Here is a 27,690-nt window from a genome sequence, read left to right on the forward strand (position 1 = left end):
AAATTTCATAAAATAATGCAGTTAAAATACATTTAAAAAAACTTGATTAATAACCAGTGTCAGGGGCTAGCTGCATCATGAAAACCCAGAACAAAATAGGACTCTGGGTTTTACCTTTGAGTTTCCTAGGAACCACAGTGGGGGACAAAAAAGGATCATAGAGTTTGTAAATGGAAGCAGTCCATTTTGATTGGAAGCCTTATCTCTACCACCTTCTACACTGTGTTAGAGAATGACTCCTACGTCTATGTGTGGCATGTGGTGTTTGCAGGGGATCTTATCTAATCTCATCCGGTTCTCTCATTCTCTAGCTGTGTGGACAGAGGTCCAGAGGGGATGTGATGTACGCAAGGGTGTAGGTGTCAGAAGTGGAATGCCTCCTATCCCGACACCAATGGCCAGCTTGATTCGCTGGCCTGTTGCTTTATCTCACAGTGACTGTGGTCAGATGAAGAAACTGGTCTCGGTCTTCAGCCTTTCCCTCCAGCTGCCGTCCGTGGGGGTGGACTCAGACTTGGGGGTGGACGTGAGGCAGGGCGCAGCAGCGGGCCTTGGGCTCACCTTCGGCCATGACATCTGTGTGCCAGCGGTGGCCGGAGGGTTCCGGTCCCTCGCGGATTCCTGCTGTTCCCCGTGCCCTGAGCCACCCAGGGCTCTGCCACTAGGGTGGAAGCTTCTACCTGGGCCGGGGCCTAAGATCGGGCTGATGTTGGCCATGGTGGCGGGAAAGGGCTTGGTGGCCGGCAGAGGTGAGGCAGGCCGGGCAGGGCTGCCCTCCCCCGATCTCCTCCCAGAGAGGGACATCGTCAGAGTTGCCCTCCCACCTTCTTGGTGTGAGGACATGGCCCCTTCAGTGGTGGCACTGAAGTAGAGTGTGGAGCTCTCCCGTCCTTCCCCTCCACCCAGCCACCCACCTGCGCCCCTCCCCTGCACCCCAGAAGCAGCCCCGTCTCCCTCCTTTGGGCTGCCCTCCTGCTGCATAGCTGACGGTTTCTGGGCAGGAGTTTTGTCATGATCATCGCTGGCAAAAGAGACGTAACTTGAAGTTTCGTCAGCCTCTGCTCTGGGGACACCTCGAAGCTCAGAGCCTTCCTCTGAGGTTAGGGGGCTGTGGGGTGACGGTGGGGGCTCTTGCTGGGAGGATGGGGGCTGCCTCTCCTGCTTGCAGTGCTGGCTCAGCCCCCATGGAGGGGAACAAAAGAAGCCAGGATTGTCTTCTCCAAAGAGTGCGTTGATCTTTGACACATTTCCCGTTTTCAGGGCAAGCTTCACCAATAGCCAGTGGTGATGGCTGAGGAAAGAGGCCTCCCCAGCCATCTGGCTTTCCATCCCAGCCTGTGGGGGACCCCACTGTGGGCTGGGGGGCTTCCCCAAGCTTGTTAGCACATCACTTTCCTCTTGGCAGGTCCCCAGGCTCTCCGGCCCCTCCCCAGCTGGACCCGAGGCCCAGGGAGGAGAGTCTCCCTCTGCTTTGTCACCCTCTGCAACGCCACAGGACTTCCTTACAAAGCCCTGCCAGATGTCTGTGGATTTAGGATGTAGCAGGCTGTAATAAATGACCAGCGAGACACTGCCTGAAAAAGAAGAAGAAAAAGAGCACAAGGTTATCTTCTTTGAAGTCCTGCGTCTTCACTGTGGTTTGCAGAATTCCAGGTTCTGGAATTTTGAGTGGAGCAATACAATTTGGGATCCAAAACAGGGCTCATTGGAGCATCAGAACTGGATATTTGGGGGGAATTTAAGTCCTCTCCAGCTCCCATAAGCTGCAAATTGTGTCTACACTTGAAAATCTAAGAACAAAGTTTAAGTCCTGTGGATTCTATGACTTCTTCCTTGAGGGACGTGCTCCAACTGAGTCCTCTAGTCGTGTGTGTGTACGTGTGAGAGAGAGACAGAGAGAGGTGTGGTAGAAATGATCATTTTACTTTCAGAAAACTGGGTCAGATACTCAGAATTCAACCGTCTACTCACCGGTTGATGGATTCCAAAGCGAGGGGAGGGGGAGGTAAGGAATCATTTCAAAAACAAGGCCCAAGCAGAGGTTAAACATACGCATCAAAAACCTCGTATCAAGGAGTTTCCACGAGCAGCAACTTCCTTTGTGCATAAACATCTTAATCACATTGTTGTCAGGTTCGTTTATTTTGATCAGAAGTGTTGGCTACGGCAATAATTCATTTAACAGAGCTTTCCAGTAATCCTCCCACGTTATTTCCAGCTTCCTGTTGTACTGGACCAAGCGCCTGGTTTCAGGGCGCTCTGCATAAACAGCATGAAACCCGACATAGGCGGGGGAGGAGGGGGGAGAGCATCGGAGGAGCCGGGAAATCGCAGCAGGGGTGCAGCTAGAAGGAACCTGACAGAAGCCCCCTTGCACGAGGGCCCAGAAGAATTGCCAGGGAACCGTGCTCAGTGAATCAAACCAGAGTATCTTGGGGGGAATGGAGACAGAATTCCCACGGGATGCGACCCGGTGTTGTTTCTGCAGGGGGCACGGCTCCGGCCGTTTCTATACATTGTTCCGAGTTCTCACGGTCAGCGTGAGGGAGGTACTGTCACCCTCCTTCTACAGTGAGCCACCGAGGCCAAGAAATGGGAGCTGACCCCCTTCCCCTCCATCCTGCAAGTCCCAGGTACATGTGTTCAGCGAAGGCAGACTGTCCTTGAGGCTGCGTGTTTCACCGGGCTCTTGGTGGCGGCCCCAGGCTGGCATGCAGTAGGTACTCAATAAGCCCTTATCAAGGGAGCTCAGGATGGCAGCCAGAGCCGCTGCTTTAAAGCCTGTGCTCCATGTCCCCACTGAGGACTCCCTCCAGCACCACAGGGGAATCAGGAGCTCAGGCTGCCCCAGGAAGCCGGGGAGAAGGGCCGGCAGGTCTGGCTCTGTCTGAGCCCCTCAGGCCTTCTGAGCCCCGGGTGTCGAGCCTCGGACCTGGCTCCCGCTCCCGTGCCCTGGGTCAACACCCAGAGAATGCAAACATCTTCTCCTTGGAGCAACACCGGGTGGGTACCCAGCATGGCAGCTCCCAGGAGCCCCACACGTTTTAGGAATGGTGTCAGACGCCTCTCTTCCAACTGGAGCGCAAAGCAGATTGGGCGGGGGGACCTTTGTACTTCCGACCCCGCTGTGCTCACAGGACTCGGTGAGAGCCGGGAAGTCCGAATGAGTGGTTGGCTTCACCGTCCCTTCATCCCAAATGTCACGGAGCCCACGGCCCCAGGAAGGATTGCTTGAGCGGTGCCGCGAGCGCCAGACCCAGTGCCATGTGAGAGAGCCCGGCCGCTTCAGGCCTGGGCACCCTGGGCGCCTACCTGCACCCTAGCGCCTGGCATATATATTGTTATTTTAAAAAGGACCAACCAGCCGTCCTACAATAGGCCAAAGGCAGGCGCACTGAGCTTTATCCACACCACGGAGCAGCCCTCAGCAGCAGAGGAAGGGATACTGACACACACGAGGGCCCCGAAGAATTGCCAGGGAACCGTGCTCAGTGCACCAAGCCAAGGCCCAGAGCCACACATCGTACAATTCCAGTTGCATAACGTCGTGGCAGTGACCAAATTATAGAAATGGAGGACAGGTTAGCGGTCGCCGGGGGTTACAGTGGAGGTAGAGATAAGAGGAAGTGGATATGGGTTGTGTTTGTTTTTTTTTTTTTTAATAAATTAATTTATTTATTTTTGGCTGTGTCGGGTCCTCGTTTCTGTGCGAGGGCTTTCTCCAGTTGCGGCGAGTGGGGGGGCCCCTCTTCATCGCGGTGCGCGGGTCTCTCACTGTCGCGGCCTCTCCCGTTGCGGAGCACAGGCTCCGGACGCGCAGGAAGATATTTTTACATAACTGGTATAACTTGTTGCTTTAATTAAATATTACCTCACCTCATTTTATTTTATTTATTTTTTTTTTGGCTGTGTCGGGTCCTCGTTTCTGTGCGAGGTCTTTCTCCAGTTGCGGCGAGTGGGGGGGCCCCTCTTCATCGCGGTGCGCGGGCCTCTCACTGTCGCGGCCTCTCCCGTTGCGGGGCACAGGCTCCGGACGCGCAGGCTCAGCGGCCAAGGCTCACGGGCCCAGCCGCTCCGCGGCACGTGGGATCCTCCCGGACCGGGGCGCGAACCCGCGTCCCCCGCATCGGCAGGCGGACTCGCAACCACTGCGCCACCAGGGAAGCCCGTGGATGTGGTTTTAAAAGAGTAACAGAAGGGTCCTTATGGCCACGGAAAAGTTCTCTCTGCATCCTGTGTCACGTCAACGGTCTGATGTTCTGCTTGTAGTTTTGCGGGAAGCCACCGCTGGGGGGACGGGGGACGGATGCAGGGGTCCCTCTGCGTTCCTTCTTTCCCCTCCCTCCCTCCCTGCTACCCCTCCTTTCTTCCTTCTTTCCTTCTACTCTTTACTCTCTCTTTCAAACTCTCTCTTTCATGCACAATTTTGAAAATTTTCCCTGTTCTTTACCATAATACCTTCCATGCATCCTCCCAGATCCGACTCTCAAGTTATCTTCTCGGTGAACTATTTTCACGCACCTCCAGTCACATTAGCCATCCTTGCGTCATTTCTCACTTTACACTCTTTAAAATGTTTTTAAAAAAACATTTATTGATGTGGAGATCTCTGTATTATTTCTGAAAACTTCAATCATCTCAAAGGTAAAAGTTTAATTTGAAAAAGAAGGGCTGACTTGGCCACGGGCATCTCTAACGAGCCTTGGTTCCTGACAACGGAGGGGGTCGAGCTTAAAGGCCACCGCTGGTCCGCGGCCCTCGAATACTTGTTTTATGGCCACGTTTATGAATCTGCTCCGTCCCTGGAAGAGTCTCTTCATGTCTCCAAACGCTGGAAGCTCCGGGGCGTTTCCTCTCCCTGGTCAGCGCTACCCCGACGGGCCAGTCCAAGCCCCGGCTGCTGGCCAGTAAAGGACCCCACTCCCCGCCCCCCGTCCTGCTGCGTCAGGGCTCGGGGCTGCCCAGGGCTGCCTCGGCTCCCACGCACCCCCCCCCACGCGGGACGTGGGTGGCCGGAGGCAAGGCCTTGGGGCGCGCGCGGGAGCTCGGGCCCCGAGATGTTGCAAACAGCAGGAGGAGCCTCTGCCCTGGACCGTGTTTCAGAAGCGCAAGGACCCGCGTGGAACATTCGGCTGCCGTCCTGGAGGCTCTGGCAAAGGCTGCAGAATGAGGGCGCCGCCATCGCCGGGCCAGCGGCTGCTGGGGGAGGATTGAGGGGAGGAGGCCGACAGCAGGGGTGCGTCTTCTGTTATTTGCCAAGCGCAGGAGAGGAGCTCACAGCCGATCTGCTAAGCCGGGTCAGCGTGGTGGGCACAGCGTGGACCTTGGAGCCGTTCCCTCATCACCGGACGTAACCGATCATCTTAAACCGCCAGGCCCTGTGGCTCTGCCACTCCCGGACCGCCTGACCCCCGGGCCGGGGGCAGCTCAGCCCCCCTCCTGGGGTTCTAGTCGAGAGACCGCACGTGTGTGGGGTCAGGAGGGTTCCTGCTCTGCGCCCTCCGCACCCAGGGCCTCGATGCTGGGCAAAGAGCTTACGTCCTTGACCCCTGCCGGCGGGCCGGAGACGGTCCCACCCCGAGGCAGCCCCTGCCTCACCAGCAGTGCTTCTGAGCACAGCCAGGCAAGGCAGACGGAGGCCGATCCGGTTTCGCAGCCCCGACGGGAGCGGGAGCGGCCTTGCCGCCCGCAGGGCAGGGAGCTTCCCTGGCCTCCGCCCAGCCGCTTCTGAGCACCTTTCCTACCCCTGGAGGGAGCTTTTACTGCAAACAAGCAAGCCGGGGTAGGGAGGGAGGGGCTAGGACGGAGACGTGGGCCCTTACCGATCAGAAATGCAGACAAGACTCCGGCTACAGTCCACAGGCTGGTCCAGGACGCTCCCTGGAGAAAATCCGTGGCCAGCAACACGAGGATGATGTTCTCGAGCAGCATGACCTAGGGCACCAGAAGGAGAGTCGGACGCTGGGTCGGGCGCAGGCGGCCTCGGGACGCTCCCGTCCCGCGATCTGCTGCGGCTCCCTTCGGGGGGGGTGGGGGGCTCTGTCCTCGTGCCCACGGGGGGCTCCCTGCCGACCGGGCCCTCCTGGAAGCAGGGTCAGGGCCCAGCGAGCCTCTCTGGCAACGGGGGGTTCTCCCTGTGCTCAGTGCAGCGCATTAAAATGCCTGCCGAATCATACACGCACAGGAGATGTCAGGGCACAGCTCACAAGGCTGGGGGGTTCCCTCTGGTGAGTCAGGTGGGGCTGACAGAGACTTTTATTTCCTACTTCGTATGTTCCATATTCTCATGTTAACTGTATGCGCCTGTTGGCTTTACCATGGCAATAATTAAAAGTATCTGCAGAGCTCACAGTGACGCTGAATTCCAGTAAGCCAGTCAACACACTTTCGTAACAACTTCAGAATTGTGTTTTCGAATATCTACCTCTTTAAAGGTAAGTCTGGCCCCTGGCCACCAGGTGGCAGCAGGGGAGGTACTCTTGCTGGCTGAACAGGGAGCCTTCCTCGCTGGCCTGAAATAAGGGCGGCTCTTACAGGAGGCTCTCTGTACCTCCCGTCCAGGCGGGCTTATTAGCTAAGGTTTCCAAAGCTGATAATTTTAAATATAAATATAAATTAATATAAAAATATTTTAATATAAAATATATCAATATACTACAAAATATATTTCTGAAAATAAATAGTAAATAAATGGAAAGTAATTCAAAGATGATGTGTTTAAACACTGTGTAGGAGACATTTTTTAAAAACCCTGAATTGTAATACTATTATGCTAAAAGTCTTCCAAGGTTTGCCATAGCCATTCACTGGCATCATTTTAACTCTAGAAAGGTCAAATAAGGAGAGAATAAAAAATGATATTAGGGGCTGCTTAAAAATCCTAAGAACACCCACCTCCCCATGCCTTAGGCTCTGGGCAGCTGTGTTTCAAGGGTCCAGCAGGTGTTATTTCGGTTCTAAACGGCACTGCCCGGCAGCCCAGCCTGCAAATCTCGGAGGTGCTCTCTCTCTACTCCTTAAACCCACCACATCTCATCAGCTGTCTGGCCCTCCGGACATATACAAACTCTTAAGTTTGTATATGTCAAAACAAGACAAAACAAAAAAACTGCTAGTGCAGGCTGTGAAAAAAAAAAAATCCACCTCCTTTTTCCTGTCCTTCCTGCCATTTCACAGTTCTGAACTTGCTACTTCCTGTGAGGGTTCTACTGCAATCTCTCCTCCCCATCATTGTCGGGGAGACCCGTTCCACCTGCAGATCAGGCCTCGTCATCCTCCCTAACACACCCGGAAACAGCCCCACCTCCACCCAGGGTCGAGGGTCCACTCCTTGACAACGCAGCGGTCCTCCTGACAGTGTGTCCTGACTCTCCGGTCCAGGGTCGTCTTCCTACAGGCTGCCCCGAAAAGGACTGTGACTGCTGATGTTATGTGTCTACTTGACTGGGTCAAGGGATGCTCAGATGCTGGTAACACGTTACTTCTGGGTGTATCCCGCGAGGGTGTTTCGGGAAGAGATTAGCATTTGAATCAGTAGTCTGAGTAAAGATCGCCTTCACCCATGCAGGTGGGCTCTGTCCGATCTGTTGAGGGTCCGAATAGAACAAAAAACAGGAAGAGGGAGTTCTCCTTCTCTTCTTGAGCTGAGACCTCCGTCTTCTCCTGTCCTCGGACACCGACGTCCTGGTTCTTGGTCTTCTGGACTTGGACTAAAATACCACGGGCTTCCCTGGTTCTCCTGCTTGCGGATGGCAGACCGTGGGACTTCTCAGCTTCATAATTGCATGAGCGAATTCCTACAATAAATCTGCTCTTACGCATCCATACATACCCCATTGGTTCTGTCTGTCTGTTTGAGAACGCTGACAAATGCAACGACTCTCCACCGACAAAGACCCTCTTCTTGACCAAACGACTCAGACAGGCTCCCCTAAGCCCTCTTCTGGACGAGGCCTCGGCCTTGGCCTATAAAAACTGCAGACTCGTAGCGGAAACGATTTTGCCCACCTCTGCACATTAAGAGACCTGAACCAACACTACCATAGTTTCTAACAGCTCAAGGCTGCACCCCTAGCAAGATGACCCCAGCCGCAATTAAGTCCCTGCCTAAGAAAGCAGGAGAATCCACCGTTCACTCCAGCCAAAATCTGGTAACAGGCAGATAGGCCCTGAACCTCCTCTTAGGGGGCGCTACCTTAGAAAGTCTGCGATCATAAATCCTTTCTCTGTCCCTTTGAAATGTACATCTCTTGCCACCCAGAGCTGTCTTCTCCAGGACCTGAGGACCATCTCTCTGAAATGCACACATCCCAGGAGGCGACTGTCCCAGCCCGTGAGCTCCTTGCTCTAAGGTGTGTGAACACTGCCTCCTGTCGCGAGGAGACGGGAAGTGCAGCTAACAGCCCAGATGGTGAGGTCACACTGACCACGCCCCTTCCCTCCCCGCCTCTGCGCGAGCCCACGCTGTCCCACGCCATTCTCCCTTTAAAATACGCAGTCGCCTCTGCACAAATTGAGGTCGGGGTCAGTCCACGCTGGACCCCTTTCCTTGCTGCAACCGACTTAATGGAATCTGTGTTCATCGCTGTCAACTGGCGTCCGGGTGTGTTTACCTCGGAACCGTCCACACCGGCTTTCGCATGGCCTCCCCCGCACCCCGTGGCCTTCACCGTGCTTCTGCATCTTTGCTCCTCCACCCTCGAAGCTTCCGTAGCGTCTAAGTTCTGTCTTTTCCTATTCAATCACTCTGAACTCAGTGGTCCGGTGACTAAGACAGCTGCAAAGAATTAAGCCTTTGTTTCCCTTCCTCATGGAACAGCCCCTAGAACTCCTGGGACAAGGGTGTGAACGTGACCAAAACAAAGACAGAAAAGCAGCAACTGTGAAACGTCTCCTCACGTAGCCCTGCTTCTCAGGGCGCCCGTGGGCATCGGCACGTGAACACGCTGCTCCGGCAAACGGACGATGGAAAAGTGACCCTCAGTTTTCTTCACGGTGCGTGCGGGCGGGGCCCTGCCACACGCTCAGCCCTCACCCCCCGCAGTGAGATGGGCCTTGTTACTCCCGGTTTCCAGATGCGGAAACTGAGGCTTGGTGGGGCTCTGTGACTCGTTCAACATCACAGGTCCTCTTTGGTCTGTGGGCCCCGTGGCCTAGGGGGTCACCAAGCTCTGCGGCGCTCTCCTAAAGCCAGGAGGCGACCAACGCCGCCCACCTGCTGCTGGACAGGAGCTGCACCTCCGGGCTCTTCTCTTCGTTCCCCCCTCCATCCTGGAGCGCCTGCACCCCTGAAAGTCTCTTCAGCTTTTTGTATTAGTAACGGCCACTATCTGTTGGTTATTTCAGCCCAAGTTGTTTATTATTTAATCTTCCCAGGGACCCGGAAAAGCAGGTAGGTCTTACAACACTGTCACAGGGACACCGAGAGGTGGGTGGCTGTGTCCTGAGGTGCTGATGAAAAAATAGGTCCAGAGAGTTTAAATTCTTGGCCACGTCATTCGGGGACGGTTAATGGCACAGCCAGGGTCCCACGTGAGCCCGTCTGGTTCCAAAGCCTGTGCTCTGAAGCGCGGCTGGTCCTCTCTCCTTTGCCGTTTGCAACGCGGTTCAACTTCCCCCCTTCTCATCGGAAGTGTCCCTGGTCATCCCAGTGGGAAGTGACGCTCCTGTGAGATTCAGACGCTGCTTTCCCTGCCAGCATCGGTCCACATTCTGCCTCTTTTGAAAAATTGTTTGGGTAGAAGCTTATCTCCTCCACGGGACCAGAAGCAGCCTGCAGACAGGCCTTACCTCATCTCTGTGTTTTTCACACTGTCTAGGAGCACAGCTGTAACTCGGTGATGGAGCCGATTAACAAGGGCATCGCGTGTATGACACAGAACAGAACTGTGATTGTATTTATCAGATGGGCTGACGCAGAGAGTGGCTGAGAAACATCGCCAGAGGCGCCACAATCCTTGCCACGGTAGCCACGTGGAAACGACTGGACGTCAGGTTGCTATTTTCAGAGCCCATCATCTCTGTTCGAGACTATAATCCCTTTTAGAATCTGTCCTAAAATTAAGCTATTCCTTCTTAATAGACGTGTGTGTACAAGCGCACACACGCACACACGCACACACACGCACGCACACGTTCTGCGTATACAGTCAAAGCTGCGATTAAACAAAACCGTCATCACCACTTGCCGTGTAGAACGTGGCCATCCGGCTTCGGGAGGGGCCGTCCCAGAAGTTGAGGTAGCAGAGGATGTACATGGCGCCCATGAGCAGGTTGAACAGCCTCCAGTGGCAGGTGCTGTCCACGATGTCACTCTGCCAAGCCGCGAGCCAGAACGTCATCACCAGCCAGTGGGCCCCTGCGGAGAGCAGCCTCAGAAGTCAGGGTCCGGGGGTGGGGGGCGCTGAGGGAGGAGACGGGGAGGGCGCAGGGCAGGAACTCGGACACCAGGGCCTGTGGCGCTCCTCTCTGTTCTGGCTGCATCTGACTCGGCACCCAAGAAAACAAATGAAAACCCAGAAGAGATTCAAGGGGCACAGAAAACCCACCCTTTTTATTTTTGCAAGTATTATCTCACTTGACCCTCATAAAGGGTAGCTGACCTAACGTGGGGAAGGGCAAACAAACACGAGCTGCAGTGAACACTCACTAAATACCGCGTACTTAGGCCTTTTCCGTGCCAGAAAGTGTTTAAAGAGCCAGTGACAAAACGGCTCACTGTTTTTTAATCCCGGCTTGAAGGGCTAGAAACCCGCACATCCAAAGGAAAGATCTGCACGCAGTCCAGCTGTGATGTTTGTTCCTACGGTTTAGGAGGAATAATGTCATACTGGAGCTTGAACTGAAATTTTTTGAAAAAACGAATTAAAAAAAGCTAATGTCCCTTCAGGAACACAATTTCTTTCAGAGATTTCTGCTTTCTGCCAATAAACGTATCCGTGCTCGTTCTAGGCTCAAGTCTAAATATCTCTCAGTGCTTCTTGTTCCTTCTTGTAGAGGGCGTTCCCTGGTGACGGGAAGAGACTCCTCTCTGGGCAGGGACACACAGGCCCCCTGCAGGCATCCTGCATCTCAGGCAGACTCCCTGTCGTCACTGGTCAAATCAGGTGCGGCTAGACTGAGGGCTGAGGGGGGCTTTGGATTCAGTGGAGCTGTCCTGTTTGAAACAGAGAAGATGGCTGAAACTCAGCATCTGAATAAGGCGGAGGGCTTTTGGAGGCTGTGACCAACGGCACAGCATGTACTGCACATTTCTGTGTTGTGTCAGCGCACGTGGGACCCTGTGCCTCCCTCCTGCGTAAGTGTCAGTTTTACTGAGGATTTTCAGCCCACGGCACAGAATGTGGAGCCCTCGCAGCAGCGGAAGGCGCGCTCTGGGGCTGGCTGGTCCTCTGAGGGCTGGGCTCTCTGAGCTGTGGGCGCGTTCCTCCAAGGAGACCCCCCATGCGTGCCTCCTCTCCCTGGACACTCGTGGGCTGAATCTACTCCTCCACGTTCTTTTTGGTTTTTTTTGCGGTCCGCGGGCCTCTCACCGTTGCGGCCTCTCCCGCTGCGGGGCGCAGGCTCCGGACGCGCAGGCCCGGCGGCCACGGCGCACGGGCCCGGCCGCGGATGGGATCCTCCCGGACCGGGGCGCGAACCCGCGTCCCCCGCATCGGCAGGCGGACTCCCAGCCACCGCGCCACCGGGGAAGCCCCCTCCGCATTCTTGAACTTGGGCTGGCCGAGGCCGCTGTGCCAGGCAGAGCACGGCCGCAGCCCCGCTCGCGACCCCGCGCCCCCCGCATCGGCAGGCGGACTCCCAGCCACCGCGCCACCGGGGAAGCCCCCTCCGCATTCTTGAACTTGGGCTGGCCGAGGCCGCTGTGCCAGGCAGAGCACGGCCGCAGCCCCGCTGACCCAGCTCCGGGCCAGTCTGAAGAGCAGCGGCAGTTTGCACCCCGTTTCTCCTGGAATGCTCAGCTGGCATGTCCGAATCCAGACGACTCTGCCGAAGCGAAGGGGTGGAGGAGCCCCGGGTGCCTGGCGTCTGTACAGCCGGCCCGGGGGAGCCTCCCTATGAATCCAGACACCCGCTAACCTACCGCGATGGTGTGAGGACGCCCTGCCCCGGGCAAGAACCCCCAGCGGAGCCCAGCCGGCCCTCAGAACCGGGGCTGTCGATCGGGCATGGTTCTTTTAAGGCACCAAGCTCGGGGTGGCTTGTCAGGCAGCAGCGGGAACGTACGCTCAACTCACCTGCAACAGCCAGAACCCAGACGCGGTGAACTTGGAAGAAGAGAACGAGGCTCAGGACGCGGGCCCCCACCATGCCCATCCTCCAGAGCAGCTGGCAGCCGAGGGCCGTCCACGGCATGGAGAGGTGACCCGGCTTCACGGAGCCCATGGCCCGAGCGTAGCACACCAGGGCCCAGGACAGCACGGACCAGGAGCACAGAGCGCTCATCCCTGGAAGCGAAGCGGACAGGACAACGTAGCATTTACGGGCCGTCTGACCCCTTAACAAAATCTGCCTCCTCAGGGGGCATCCCCGTGCCAACACGCACGGCCTTCTCCGCTCTCAGGAAATGAGCGCCTGCAGGGGCGCGTTCCTCTGCTTGACGCGTGGGTGCCCGTCCCCTCGGGCGGGCCGGGCTCTCCGCGCGCTAACCTTTAAGAAAAGCATCCTAGTCTCGCGTCCTCAGGCACCTGGGGTTTATGACGAAGCCGATGCTAATGGCCCTGAACGTGGTAGTTCATCCCCAAGTGCACGGTGCCGTTCAATCCATATAAAGGAGGTTTCATCAGAGAGATGAGACCGGGACATCAAACGGTTCCAGGCCCATAGGAGAGGGCCCGCGCCCTGGAGTGAGAGCCAGCAGGACATGCACGCTCGCGGGGGCCTGAGCCGCTCCGTCTCCGCGGCTCTCAAGGCGCGAGGCTCAGGCTGCGGTTAGTCCCGTGAGAGACAGACACCCTGATTCCACGAGAGGCAGCACGTGGCACCCTCCCGAGGTGCCCTCAGGGTCGTCTGGCTCGCTGCAATTCCTGTCCCGTGGGCTGAGCCCCACGCAGGAAGCCGACCCCCGGGAACTCATCGCCCCCAGCAAAAGCCAGTATCAACCATTCCCTTGGGCTGCCCTAATTCCCCCAAACAGGAACTCTTAGGTTGCCGGGTTTTGCTAAATAAGGCGTTTCCTTCTGTCCCCCTTGAGAAGTCGGACGGTCCGAGGTCAGTGGCAGGAGACACTCACCCGGCACGACACCAGTGAAGTCCGAGGCGAGAAAGACGTATGTTTGAAGCAGCAGGTGGGGCCCGACCTGCAGCAGGGCTTCCAGGAGGCGCAGGGCCGACAGGTCGGCCTCCTGCATCCGCAGCTGGCCCCAGGGGCAGGGCCCCCCTTCCTTCCGGAGAGCAGGGGCCACGGCGTCCCAGTGCCTGAGGAGGAGGAGAGCCCAGGACTCAGAACCACACCGTGATAGCTTAAGCAGGAGCCCCCTTCTCTGGCTTATCCTGTAGAGGCCGATAGCTTTCCAGCGGCTGAGCGATCGCATCTCCACCCCAAGTCCCTGAGCTCTGACTCCAGAGTGAAGGTGGCACGTCTGACCCACGTGCTGCAGCAGGTGACCTTGCCCAGCGAGGCCCGGCCAGCAGAACACGCTCTGCCCACACGTGGAAGGGGTGCTAGGCCGGGAGCCTGGACCACACAGCTTTGCTGCGGGCTCTCTCTGAGCCCTGCAAAGTTTAGAGGTAACCCTGAACTACCTCCCCGGCCCCAGGGCCCCTGGGGATGGGAGTTAATCCACTTCCGCTGGACAGCAGGAAGGGCAGGGCGCCATCGTGGGGTGTGCAAGGACGGGCTGCCCTGGCTGCAGGGACACACGTCCAGGAAAGGGAGTCAGCGCAACAGAAGAAAAAGGAGGAAACGCGCCTGTTTCACTCTACTTCCCCCACAACCCGCCCTAGAAACCTTTCTGGCGCTTCCATCTTATGAAAGCCGTCTGGGGGTGCCATGGGTCGCTGTCCCGCGCCCCCAGGAGGGTCGTGCCGCGTAAAAACGACACCGTTCCCCGGGCTCTGGGGACTTCGCGTTTTCACAGCAGTTTCCCACGCACGTGCCCTGAAGCCGGGACGCTGATCCCTTCACCTGCCTGCAGCAGGGGCAGGCGTGCCCGCCAAGTCCGCGTGCAATCGCGAACTTCTGTCCTGTCCAAGTTCAGAAAGACTGGGAATCATTTTAATTTACCGACTCCTGAAAGAGAGCCCCGGTGCGCCTTTCAAGCTACCCCGAACGCCCCCTCTCTCCGATCTCCGGCCAGCATTTCTACGGCCAGAGCAGAAGAGGGTCCCCTTTGAAATGGCTTTATTCAGGATACACAGGGCCCGGGAAGGACACTTAAGAAAGACAGCTTTCCTCTTTCATGATCTGGATCCTGGAGTGAACTGATTTCTTACTGAGTCTCTGAAGCCTTGATCTCTGACCCAAATATAATGTTAAGAAAAAGCCTATGGGGCTTCCCTGGTGGCGCAGTGGTTAAGAGTCCGCCTGCCAAGGCAGGGGACACGGGTTCGAGCCCTGGTCCGGGAGGATCCCACGTGCCGCGGAGCAGCTAAGCCCGTGCGCCACAACGACTGACCCTGAGCTCTAGAGCCCGTGAGCCACAACTACTGAGCCCGCACGCCACAACCGCCGAAGCCCGTGCGCCTAGAGCCCGTGCTCCGCAACAAGAGAAGCCACCGCAAGGAGAAGCCCGCGCGCGGCAACGAAGAGTAGCCCCCGCTCGCCGCAACTAGAGAAAGCCCGCGCGCAGCAACGAAGACCCGACGCAGCCAAAAATAAATAAATTTATTTTTTTAAAAAAAAGCATATGAAGCTGACTACGGTAGCTTCCCTTTCAGTCCCGAATCCTCCACTCTGGGGACGTGCCTGTCTCCCTTCCTACCCCCCCCCAGCCGCCTCCATCCACTCCATGTGCATCCGTGCTGGCCTGCTCCCACCTGCTGGAGACTGCAGAGGGTGCAGACGAAACTGAAGACCTTCTCCGGAAGCCCAAGATTCAGTTGTGGAAAGAAAGCCACACACACGCGAAAAGTTTTAAGCAGGAAGAAAGACGTGTGGAGATGAGAGGGACGGAAGGGGTCCCGGGGAGAGAGGAAGACGTGTTCAGGGAAAGGAGGGACGGCCATACTCAGGACAGGGCAAAGCCTGGGGGAGCACGGTGGCGTCGGGGGGGCGGGAGAAGGGCCACCGAAACGGCGGTCCATCCTGGGGCCGGACAGCGGAGGCCTCTTCTGGCCCGGCTGAGGGGCTGGCTGTCCCTTCTGGACCAGTGGGAATGCGATTCACCTGGTTTTCTGAGTCGCGTTTCTGGAACCTGCTGCAGGGGGAGGGACTCAGGCTGAGATCACTGGTTCGGGGGGGTCGGGGTCCCAGGTGAAAGCGGAGGTACGGGGCGGGGAGGCGGGGGAGGAGGGCGGAGGTGGGAATGGATGCTCCCCTTCCAGGTCCTCACCCGCTCCTGCCCGGATTTCTGGCCGCCTGCCTGGCCCTTGGACTCCCCCTTGTCAGTTCCTTTCCTGTGCTGTCTCTAAGGGCCTTATCTGACCGGGTTATTCCTTTCCTTCAACCTTTCCGGTGGCTCTCAAACCCCTTACCTGGTGGACAAGTTCCTCCATGGCGCAGCCCAATCTGTCTCCGTCCACATTGCTCTTGTCCAGAAAACCCTTACCCTGCACTCACAGCGCAACGGACTTCTAGTTTTCCAAAACCACCACTTCCAGCACTTCTCTCTGCATCAGCTTGGCTGTCGCCTGGGTCAGAAGCGCCACCCCCTCCCATGTGCACCAAGGTCCACGTCATCCTGCAGCCCTCACACGACGGCTCCTGCGGCCGGACGGCGGTTCCAGACGCCAGCAGCGTCAGAGTCACCAGGCGGGCTGTTTAAACGCGGGTTGCCCGGCCCCAGGCCTAGAGTTTCTGATTAAACAGACGCGTTGGGAGAATTATGAGGAGTTTGCCGTGATGCCTGTGGGCCCCGGTGAAGCTCGAGAATTTGCATTTTCAACGAGTTTCGGGTGACGAGGACGTCGCTGGTCCAGGATGCACCGTGGGAAACCTCGGGGCTCCCAGCATCCTGCGAACATCTCTCTCTTCTTCTAATTCACTGTTCCAGCTTTGTTCCCAATTTGGCCTCAGACTGTGTCTTAATCACGTGTCTCCAGTCCCTTTGGTCACACAAGGTTGGTAAACGTGAACGAGTAAATACCGAGCATATTGAGCTGTGTCGATGGTGGTCTAAGATTTCTAGTTGCACTAAGAACAACATACACTAAAAACTGACGTCTGTTAACACGTTTAATTAAACTAACTTGGTCTTTGGCATGTTTCTCAGCAAGCTCCATTGAACAGCTTAAATAAAAAACCAAACTTATCCGCTTCACCCGGAAGAGTCTATCGTAGCCCCACAAGGTGAAGAATTAGTGATACTTCTCTCCATCTTAACACTTTATGGTGACGGGAAAGCTGAGACAGTGAACAGGTTGAGGTTTCCGCTGGGACTGTACATTTTTTTCAGCTTTTTAAAATTGCGGTAAAATGCACATAACATAAAACGTACCATCTTTACCATTTTATGAGTACAGTTCAGGGACAATAATTTAAATTTCATAATTTAATAGATTATTGACAATTTGCAAAATTCATAATGGTGTGCAACCACCATCCTCCTCTGTAACTCTTCTCATCTTGTAAAACTGACACTCTGTCCCCATTAAACAACAACTTCCCGTTCCCTCCTCCTCCGGCCCCTGGCACCCCGCATCTTACTTTCTGTCTCTACGAACTTGACTCTATGAACTTGCCTACTCTAGGTGCCGCGTGTAAGTGGAGTTATATATTTGTCTCATTGCATGGCTTACCGCATCATGTCCTCCAGATTCATCCACGTTGTAGCACATTACAGAATTTCATTCTTTTTTTCCATTGTATGGACAGACCACGTTTTGCTTATCCATTCATCTGTTAATAGACACTTGGGTTGCTTCGTGTTTTGGCTACTGTGAGTAATGCTGCTAGGAACACGGGTGTACAAAGATCTCTTCCAGACCCTGCTTTCAACTTGTCTGGATATATACCCGGAAGTGGAATTGCTGGATTATATGGTACTTCTATGTTTAATTTTTTGAGGAACTACCATTCTGTTTTCCACAGTGGCTGCACCATTTTATATTTCCACCGACGGTGTGCACGGGTTCCAATTTCTCCACATCCTTTGCCAACACTTGTTCCCTGGGTTTTTTTTTTTTTTAATTTATTTATTTGTGGCTGCGTTGGGTCTCCGTTGCTGCGCGCGGGCTTTCTCTAGTTGCGGCGAGCGGGGACTGCTGTTCGTTGCGGTGCGCGGGCTTCTCATTGCAGTGGCTTCTCTTGTTGTGGAGCACGGGCTCTAGGCGCGCGGGCTCAGTAGTCGTGGCGCACGGGCTTAGTTGCACCACAGCATGTGGGATCCTCCCGGACCGGGGCACGAACCCGTGTCCCCTGCATTGGCAGGCGGATTCTCAACCACTGCGCCACCAGGGAAGCCCTAGGTTTATGTTTTAAGTCCTTGCATTTTTTACAAGCCACTTCATGAGGTTTGTGTTTAATCGGTTTTTTGTTGTTAGTAGATTCTTCTGCATTACGTTATGACCCCTTTTTAAATGCTATTTGTATAGGGTTGTGCAAACAGAACTGTTTTGCCTCCTCCTACAGGTGCTTTTGCTGAACTGCAGTTTTGTGAGCGGCTTCTTTGCTGGCCCTGACTGGGAATCAGTCTTGCAAAGTTCCGTGTGGATGTGCTGAAAGACACTCCATTACCCAGTGTCTTCTTTGTGAAAGCCCAATAAGCTGGTTGCAGGATAAGGAATAGATTTCTTGTTTTCTACTTTAACTTGCAAAGTTTTCTTCTAAGGAAGTAGATTTCCATTTGTTTGGTTTATTTTCTATCACAGAAGCATTGCAAACCATGTAGCTTCTTATGCTTGTTACAAAACGGAGAGACATGGGGCTTCCCTGGTGGCGCAGTGGTTGAGGGTCCGCCTGCCGATGCAGGGGACGCGGGTTCGTGCCCCGGTCCGGGAAGATCCCACGTGCCGCCGAGCGGCTGGGCCCGTGAGCCGTGGCCGCTGCGCCTGCGCGTCCGGAGGCTGTGCTCCGCAACGGGAGAGGCCACAACAGTCAGAGGCCCGCGTACCGAAACAAAACAAAACAAAACTGAGAGACAAATTTGTGGTTCACTGTGAGCGAGAGTAATTGTGCATTCTGGCATTATCTTCTTCTCCGACATTCCCTTCCGTTTCCTGACTTCTCTCACTTGTTTTCTTTTTTCTTGCCTTTTTTTTTTTTGGTCCTCTTAAATTACACATATATAGTTTTAGTCACCTTAACTTTTTTTTTTTTTTTGGCCACACTGAGCAGCATGCGGAATCTTAGTTCCCTGACCAGGGATCGAACCTGTGTCCCCTGCGGTGGGAGCGTGGTCTTAAACACTGGACTGCCAGGGAAGTCCCACTAACTTCTTTTTTTTAAATAAGAAGAGATATAGATGACTAGTTGTTTTTCCTAATTTCTACTTCTCCTGTCTCTCTTCATTTACACATTTTAGTTAGTTTTAAAAAAATATATTTAGTATTCATGGCATCATCTGAGACACTTGGGGAAGATGAGCGGGGGTCAGTGTTGGACACCAGCATGGAAGTGGGTACATGCGAGCCTGACGCTGCCCCATCTCTGAAGAAGGCACTGGATCAAATGGGACCAAGGGTCCCCACGGAGCCCCAGAAGACAGATTTATCTGACGTTATTCAGGAGGCTTCTCTCAAGTGACTGGCACTGACTTCAATCTTCTTTTGAGCTCTGACATGTTTGCTTAGGGGAGAGTGGATTCATTTTTTTTTCAATAGGTGCTCTGTCCTTGAGGTCGCATACTTGATGACTATAACGTACCACGTGGTCCCTGGAAGGACCTGAGCCCTTAATGGTTTTCATACCAAGTTGGGCAGACAGAAGGGTCAGCACATGTGGGCAGCGCCCAGTACAGGCTCCGATCCTCCCTGAGCCCAACGGGAAAGCCGCCTCTGCTCTCTTCTCACTGGTCAGGGTCCTGTCGTTTCAGAGGAACCACGTGGCTTGAACACAAAGGCTCAGCTTTAGGCAAAATTGCTGTAGCTGAAAATGCTTCTGGTGCCTTTAGAGATGTAGGGTTCCAGCTCTGAGGGGCCCAGAGAAATTCGGGTGGTTGGGTGATGTCTTTATCAGAAGTACCCTCTGCCTCCAAGCTGAGATTCACTCCCTCCTCAGACGCAGCTGGGAAATCAGAAAACTCACTTTTCAGCACTTCCAGAGAAAGCCTTGGGCATGGCTTGAAGGCATAAACCACCCAGAACGGCCAGCGGCACAGCCCGAGATCTGAGACTTGGCCGTGACTCCCGGATAGCCTTCCTATCCTCAGCGTCTACAAGTTCATATGCTCTTGAGCCGGAGGGCTTCACCGATCTGATCTCCCAATATTCTCCCTTTTAAAATTCCTGGCAACTCTATGGGATTATGAGGCAGCTGAGAGCTGAAATTTGCCCCAGTGCAAGCTCACTGCCGCATGTCCCCTGACCCTCCAGGAATCCAGGTATCCCAGGGAAAATAATAACACCTTACCTGCACTGGTGGACCAAAGGTGAGCCAGCTGAGTACTAGGCCTGTCCAGGATGCCTTTTTATGGAAAAATTTGGCCCTGGCACCCAAATGGCTTCTTCTTGCAATAAAAGCTCAATGCAAATGTTACCAGGCCGACCCCACTGCTGAGTCTGCTTAAGTCTGTGTCACCCTCCTGGAGTGAGGGAGTAGGTGTTTACATGGACCAGCCCTAACTGAGTCACTTTCCGTGGCTCTAAAGGCGAGACCAACTGAGTGAAACAAGAGCACATAGGATTTGGCCCAAGTCAAGAAAAAGCTTTTGAAGGGTCACGGCTCCTTCTGGTAGGAGCCCCTTGAGGATGCTCAGGAAGTTCAGGCTCGGGGAGGTGACCAGTATCAGAGCAAATGTTCAAAGAGGTGGCTTCGAACATTCTCCCAAGCCTGCACTTTTGTGACCGTAAGGATGGAACACGTATGCACAGAAGAACCCTCCTATCGCGCGTGTGAGATCACGCTTCGGGGTTGAAAGGGGCTGCCTTACCGCTTCCACACGCCAAGGTGGAGGAGGTGCAGCACCACCAACGAGCAGTGACCTTGATGTCCATCTTCTCGGAACCAAAGGTAGCTCAGGCCCTGGACCAAGAAGCCAGGCAGTAGCACAGAGAGGGCCAGCCACCCCCAGAGGAGCCGGCCTGTGGTGAAGTAGTAAACCACGGTGTAGAGGCCTGGGGACCAGAGGAAGGACCAGAGGGTTAGTGGAAGGCAGGAGGGAGGGACCAGCCAATGCTGTGTCCCTACAGCCAGCAGTGCTGCCTGCTACACCTAGCCTGGAGTGGGCAGAGCCCGCGGGCAGTCTAGGCCGGAATGAGGTCGAATGAAAGCGCCAGAGCTTCCCAAAGGCCCAGACACCATGGCTGTATAAAGGGACAGTTGAGGGCTTCCCTGGTGGCGCAGTGGTTGAGAGTCCGCCTGCCGATGCAGGGGACGCGGGTTCGTGCCCCGGTCCGGGAGGATCCCACGTGCCGCGGAGCGGCTGGGCCCGTGAGCCGTGGCCGCTGGGCCTGCGCGTCCGGAGCCTGTGCTCCGCAACAGGAGAGGCCACGGCAGTGAGAGGCCCGCGTACCGCAAAACAAAACAAACAAACAAAAAAAAATGGGACTGTTGGATAGCATAGGACAGCATGCAAAAAAATCCACCTGGCACTTAGTATGGGCTCAAAAATGTAAAACCTCCTCTCTGGGGACGGCTTCATGTATTTTATTTTTGAGGGTTGTAGGATAGGGTCAGGGAGTGGAAAGAGCTTGATAAATCTAGGTTAGGATCTGCCCTCCCTGATGAATGACAATAGAGCTGGGTTCTTACCTCTGTCCAGCACTAGAAGGTGCGCGGGACTCACAGTAATTGTTTACAGGACTATTGCTTGCGTTTCCCAGTGTTAGTTTAACACGGATTTGTGGGCACTTAAAGCTGTGAACTAACTACAGCGGTAAGAGAGCGCTGCCCCAGGTACAGACGGGACCCCTGCAGGTTCCCAGAGAAGCCAGGGCTTGGGCAGCCATTCCTTGGTGCCCAGGCTCGGTCTCTTGCTCTAATCACCCGGCACACAGGCAAACCAGGAGCCCCAGGCGCCAGAAGCCTCTGGGGGAGTCACCGCCCTGCCCAGCGTGAGGACCGCTGAGGCCCAGGCGTTCCTAGCTGGGAGGGAAGGAGGAACCCACGTCCGCGGGGCCACCTGGGGTGACTGCTGAGACCCGGGGTCCTGTCTCATCTTAGCCCTGCTCAGTGGCGGCGCTGGACCCCGGAGCTTTGGAGCCGATCTCAACCTGGGACCTCCTCTGGGCGCCTCTGAAACCTCATGGCGGGGACGACCCCGGGGTGCCTTCGTGGACCGCGGATCCAACAAGGGACCCGCCGACGCGGCGCGGGGGCAACTCCCTCCCAGGATAAAGTGCAGAGCCAGCGCCCGCCGGGGTCCCCAAGTGCCTGCGAGCTGGGGAGTGGCGAGGAACGCTGCGGGGTCTGGATGCTGAAGCCCCGTTAATTCCACTCCCCCACCCCTCCCCCCATCCGCGGGGGCCCCGCGAGGAAGAAGCAGCCGCAGGGAGCCGGGCGGCAGCGGGCGGAGGCCTGCGCTCCGGCACCGAAGGAGTTACAAGTTCAAACTGGAGAGGCGCTGAGCCGCCCCGCCCTCTGGCCCCGCCGCGGCCCGCGGAGCGCGCTGCCTACGCGACCAGGGCGTCCCGCGCCGGCCGCCCCGGCCCAGCTGTAGACGGTCCTCCCTCCAGAGCTCCGCGGAAGCCGAGCCCAGTCCCACCACAACCTGGCCCCGAGCGGCTTCCCCCGCCGCCCAGACCCCCAGGCCGGCCGGGTAGTGGGGAGAGCAGGGCGCCCCCAGGCCCGCGTGCAGCGCCTCGGGCACCTGCAGCACTTTGCCGAGTCCTGGAGGCCTTTCTGGAGCGAAGGGGGGGGGGGCACGTGTGCCTCGACTCCTGCAGAGGATCACGCACCCGCTGGAGGGGGAGGGGGGGGATCGCGCACCCGCCGCGGAGGGGCCTCAGATACAGGGGGACCATGCATGCAAGGGGGAGGGGGGGGATCGTGCACCCGCCGCGGAGGGGCCTCAGATACACGGGGACCATGCCTGCAAGGGGGAGGGGGGGGATCGCGCACCCGCCGCGGAGGGGCCTCAGGTACACGCGGACCATGCCTGCAAGGGGGAGGGGGAGGATCGTGCATCCGCCGCGGAGGGGCCTCAGGTGCACGCGCACCCGCCGCGGAGGGGCCTCAGATACAGGGGGACCATGCCTGCAAGGGGGAGGGGGGGGATCGCGCACCCGCCGCGGAGGGGCCTCAGATACAGGGGGACCATGCCTGCAAGGGGGAGGGGGGGGATCGCGCACCCGCCGCGGAGGGGCCTCAGATACAGGGGGACCATGCCTGCAAGGGGGAGGGGGGGGATCGCGCACCCGCCGCGGAGGGGCCTCAGATACAGGGGGACCATGCCTGCAAGGGGGAGGGGGGGGATCGCGCACCCGCCGCGGAGGGGCCTCAGATACAGGGGGACCATGCCTGCAAGGGGGAGGGGGGGGATCGCGCACCCGCCGCGGAGGGGCCTCAGATACAGGGGGACCATGCCTGCAAGGGGGAGGGGGGGGATCGCGCACCCGCCGCGGAGGGGCCTCAGATACAGGGGGACCATGCCTGCAAGGGGGAGGGGGGGGATCGCGCACCCGCCGCGGAGGGGCCTCAGATACAGGGGGACCATGCCTGCAAGGGGGAGGGGGGGGATCGCGCACCCGCCGCGGAGGGGCCTCAGATACACGGGGGCCATGCATGCGGGGCCGGAGGGGGCGCGGTATTCATCCTCGGGGCAATCACGCATCCCCGGGAGGGTCGGGCGTTCGCGGGGATCTACCAGGGACTGGGCGGGTGGGGCGCCACCGTGCGCGCACTGGCGCGCAGTGCTGGGCGCAGGCGGGGAGAGGCCGCCGCCGTGGCCGGGGTGGCGTGTGGGTCCCCGGGAGTCAGGGTGGGTCGGAGGGGTGAGCACGGCCCGCCCCGCACTCACGCGCGCTCTGCTCGGCCGCCAGCAGCAGGGCGGAGAGGCCCAGGACCCCCGCGTGCATCCTCCGCGCCCGCCGCGCCGCTGGCCTGCCTGCCGGGCCCCCGCCCCTTCCCCTCCGGCCGCCCCGAGTCGGGGAGGGTTCCGGCCGGAGACCCGACTGCAGGATGCATTTCGGCTGAGCCTTTAGGCGCGGAGTGTCTCGTCCCGGGTTTTCCCGAGTAACTACGGGTCGGAGGGAGGCAGGGAGGCGGGCAGAGCTGAGTTGTCGGCTTCCCAGGCGGGGAAAGTACCGATTACACCGGCCTCTAGATGTGCGCAGCAGCAGGTCCTCCGCTGTCCCCCAACCTTATAACGGGCCCTGGAAAAGTACTACGTGAACCTTAGGACCGCAGGCCGGTGGTCAGCAAGAGGTTAAACTGGCCACCGCCCCCGGAGCCGCTGAAAGGCAGGCTGGTCAACCACTAGGCACAGAGCGCATGTAGGTCTACCGAGGGAGTTGAGTTAGAACCGTTCATTAGACTTTTCAAAATCTTAGAGGGCCTGTAAACTGGTATCTTCTCCTGTATCTCACTCTCAACTCCACCCCGATCTCTGTCCTCGCAAAAGGTTTTTTTCCACATGGGCTTGAGGGTTAATCAAGATTCCCATGCGCAAGAAGTAAAACCGCCCACTGGAAAACCTTCTTCCAGGACATCTATCTATCTATCTATCTATCATCTATCTATCTATCTATCTATCTATCTATCATCTATCTATCTATCTATCATCTATCTATCTATCTATCTATCTATCTATCTATCTAACTATGGTGTAAAGGAGAAGTGGTATTTAGTCATGGTGATGCTGAAATGAAGTTGGGGTCTTTAACCTTTAAAGCAGGCAATTATCCAAACTACTCCTCCTTTTTATTCGGGGGGAGTTTTCCACCTCCATCAAGGATTTGCCACGTCCAATCTTGCTGCGCTGATCCCACTGGTTTAATGAGATGGAGTACCCCCTCCTTCCCTACAAAAGCCCTGCAGTAGAAAGAGCCACAGTTGAAGAACTTACAACTTGAAGGAAAAATAGAGAGTGGGGTGACCCTATAAATCAAGTGAAGCTACAAAACTCATGATTATTTTCCATTTACCAGAGTAAAACCTCAAAGTCAGACATCTTTGGCTCTTCCCTGCATTTTCGATGTGATTCGTACAAAATGCTTTATTTCTTTGAAGGTAATGTTTATTTATCCTAAGAGGCTTCCTTCCCTCCCTTCCCCACCACCAATTTTCCGCTCACTTTTCAATGCATTTCTGGTTTTCTGGTCAGAACTTTGAATTCTGATCTTCTATGTCTCTCCCCATTTCAGAGTCTCAGTTCTGTGATACAGATGATCAACCCCCTGTAAACCTCTTGAGTCTCTTCCCTCTAAATCAATACAAGGGAGCAGGTTTAAGGTCTGGGTTTCCATACCTTCAGCTTCATACCTCATTGTTAAGAGGCCCACTCCCTCTGGTGTACTACAGCCTCCATTTTTATTGACTTCCAGTCCCCAGATCCTCTTTTACTGGTTGTCCTGCAAAGGGAGTATGTCATAATGTGGACCCACTGGGAGAAGGACCCTCCTCCACTAGCAAAGGAATAGAAAAGTGAAGTCACGTACAGAAATTGCGATTGAGAGTGAGGGGGAATCGTTGTGGTATTCCATACTTTGCTCAAAGTTTCAAGTTTTAGAAAAAAATGTTTCCTGAATTCCTAGGTATTTTTGAAGAATAAACATGTATCCCATTTTCATATGTTAAAAAAGAACCCAGTGGGCTTCCCCGGTGGCGCAGTGGTTGAGAGTCCGCCTGCCGATGCAGGGGACGTGGGTTCGTGCCCCGGTCCGGGAGGATCCCACGTGTCGCGGAGCGGCTGGGCCCGTGAGCCGTGGCCGCTGTGCCTGCGCGTCCGGAGCCTGTGCTCTGGGCCCGTGAGCCGTGGCCGCTGAGCCTGCGCGTCCGGAGCCTGTGCTCCGCAACGGGAGAGGCCACGGCAGTGAGAGGCCCGCGAACCGCAAAAAAAAAAAAAAAAAGAACCCAGTGACTTAAAGGTTAGGAGGAGGGTCTTTCTCCTGGGACAGCAGCAGTTTGAATAGGAGCTACAGTCAATGTCTTCTGCCTCGAAGCTATGGGAGGGTTTTTGGAAGGAAAGGTAGAAAATAGAAAACTTCATGGAGAAAGGGGTTTATACTGTCCCAGGAGAGTAGCCTCAGCTCAGAAAATAGTGGTTCCCACTCTACATCACAGCCATGGGATGAAAGAGATCGTGATGAGGTGTGAGGGGGTGAGGGGGAGGATTCTGCAGAAATCTTGGAAGCTAGAGAATCATGCCTGACTAAAGTGTAAACACCTGACCCCATATCTGAGCCCTTTGAGTTAGACTGGAACAAATCCCCACGGATTCCTTCCACCTTCTCGGGCCCACGGCTCTGCTGTGTGACTTTGCCGCTTCTCGCATTAAGGGCCGGACCTTTCTCTTCAGCCCCAGAATTTGGCCAGCCTGCGATTTGCTCTGAGCAACAGAATGTAGGAGAAGTTATGTGGTAGGAGTTCTAAGGCGAGCCCAGAGGCCCTGCAACTGCTTCTCTGTCTCTGTCTCTCTGCGAGTTTCTCTCTTTGTTTCTCTGACTCTGCCTCTCACTTTGTCTCTGTGACCCTGTCACTCTCAGCACCCGAGCCTGTGAAGAAGCCCGGGTCAGCCCGACCAAGAGAGCCCTGAGTTCCCCCCGGTGACTAAGCTTCAGAGAGGTTTCTTCCCAACTCCAGGCCCCTCCGCCACTCAGACAAGCTGCCAAGGTGCCCCCCCAACACACCTCCTTGTGAGATGCTGCCCCCGTGTGGTCACCACTGTAGGGGAAACGGCTCTGAAATCCCTTGTCTAGCTAGGAATGTCCAGCACAGGCACATGCATAGGTCAGTGTAGATTAATCCCAGGGGGACGTGCACTCCTCTGGGAATGGAGTGTGAACGTCACCATTCCTGGGGGTCCCAGCACCTGCACAGGCCTCACCCCCAGCAGCACCAGGCCCTTCCCTCCTGGAGACACACTGGGGCAGAAGAAGGCATTCCTGGCTAAGCCACCATGTAGGTCTCAGATAAGGTGGTTGCTCATAATTACAGCTAAATTCGAATACCGCTTGTGGGAAACACACGTTTTTTCTTAGGCCGACAATAGAATTGGTTGCTCATCCTCTTCACACAGGATGTGTTTTTCCACCCTGACGGTCCCCCAGAATCCCTTGTGGAGAATTTCAAAAGTAATGATGGATCAGTATCATCCTTGTATGTGTTCCTGTAAGGGGCCTCAGGCCTGTGGTTTGGGAATTGTGCTACTTTGTGCTACAAGAACACAAGTCGTCCCAGCGGATATCCTGGAAGAATTTCCCTCGAGATTTAGGTTCAACATTGATGTGTGTCAAAGGATAACACTCTAAGTCCTGCAGACAAAGTAGGGAGATCCGCTTTGTGAGAACATTCATTTTTCTTGGCGAAAAGTATCTTGCACTAATTATTTTAAAAACTGGAATGTGTTATCACTGATAGTTTCATTCCTGGAGATTTATTCCATGAGCTTATGCAGGGGTATGTGTTCCTCTTTAGTTAGACTGCTGGGTGCATATTTCAGGAATCAGCTGAATAATATAGTACGATTATGGAAGGAACTCTTCATCCACTTAGCTCAATTCAGAGGTTTTGGGACAAAATAACAAGAAATTTCTGAGGTCTGGGAGGGCATAGATGCCTGTCTCTTTAGCCCCCGGTGGTTTCCATCTGCAGAAATATGTTGAGGGGCCTCAAAAAGTGTAGGACTAGATGTCTTTGAGACTTTCCCATAACCTTGCCTGACCAGGGTCGTGACATTCTGGGAAACATGACCAGTGGAGCTGAAGATCAGAGCTGTGTCACCACCAGGGCCTGAAAGGGTAGATGGGGTTAAGGGACGTTGGAATAAGTGGAGCTGAGTTGTGTGGAAAGAGCTGTAGAGAAAGGGGACACTCAGAGAGTGGGGCTGAGTCTCTGCCCACTTTCCAGGAGTGCAGACCTGAATCCCTGTGTTTACAGGGGCACAAAGAAAACCAGACACCAATACTTAGCTCCTTTAGCCACAGACTTTATTGTTTGAATATTTGCAACTATTATTTTATACACAAATTTTAATTTCTTCCAAACTCTACATTCTATATTGCTAGATCACTTCACTCTCCATTTTATGCCACATTTTCATGAAGAGGTACTTCCGCAAATCACAATTTGCCTGAATGTGTATTAAAGGATTCTTTTAGAGGCTCCCCCTCCCACACAGAGGGTCAGATTTTTCTGAAATGAAATCTAGCTGTAGCTCCACTTTGATTTTTAGGATTGCTACATCCTCAGTGTGAGAATTTATGTTGACTAAGAAATAAGTGATCACTGAGGACTTCTCTTCCTTCACAACACTGAGGGCGTGTTGTACAGTCTGA

At 55.5% G+C, this 27,690-nt stretch overlaps 1 protein-coding gene across 1 annotated transcript; it reads right to left on the reverse strand.

The window, feature by feature from the left end:
* Positions 1-119: 119 nt before the first annotated feature.
* Positions 120-23,271, reverse strand: XKR5 (XK related 5). The gene is made up of 7 exons (XM_024115757.2): positions 23,214-23,271; positions 20,187-20,370; positions 13,232-13,416; positions 12,237-12,446; positions 10,188-10,357; positions 5,823-5,934; positions 120-1,574 (listed from the first exon to the last, which is right to left on the reverse strand). The coding sequence occupies exons 1-7, from the start codon at positions 23,269-23,271 to the stop codon at positions 445-447; spliced, it is 2,049 nt and encodes a 682-aa protein (XP_023971525.1). The 3' UTR covers positions 120-444.
* Between the last annotated feature and the right edge of the window lie 4,419 nt (positions 23,272-27,690).

This window comes from Physeter macrocephalus, chromosome 20 (genome assembly GCF_002837175.3).
Source record: "Physeter macrocephalus isolate SW-GA chromosome 20, ASM283717v5, whole genome shotgun sequence".
Classification (NCBI taxonomy): domain Eukaryota; kingdom Metazoa; phylum Chordata; class Mammalia; order Artiodactyla; family Physeteridae; genus Physeter; species Physeter macrocephalus.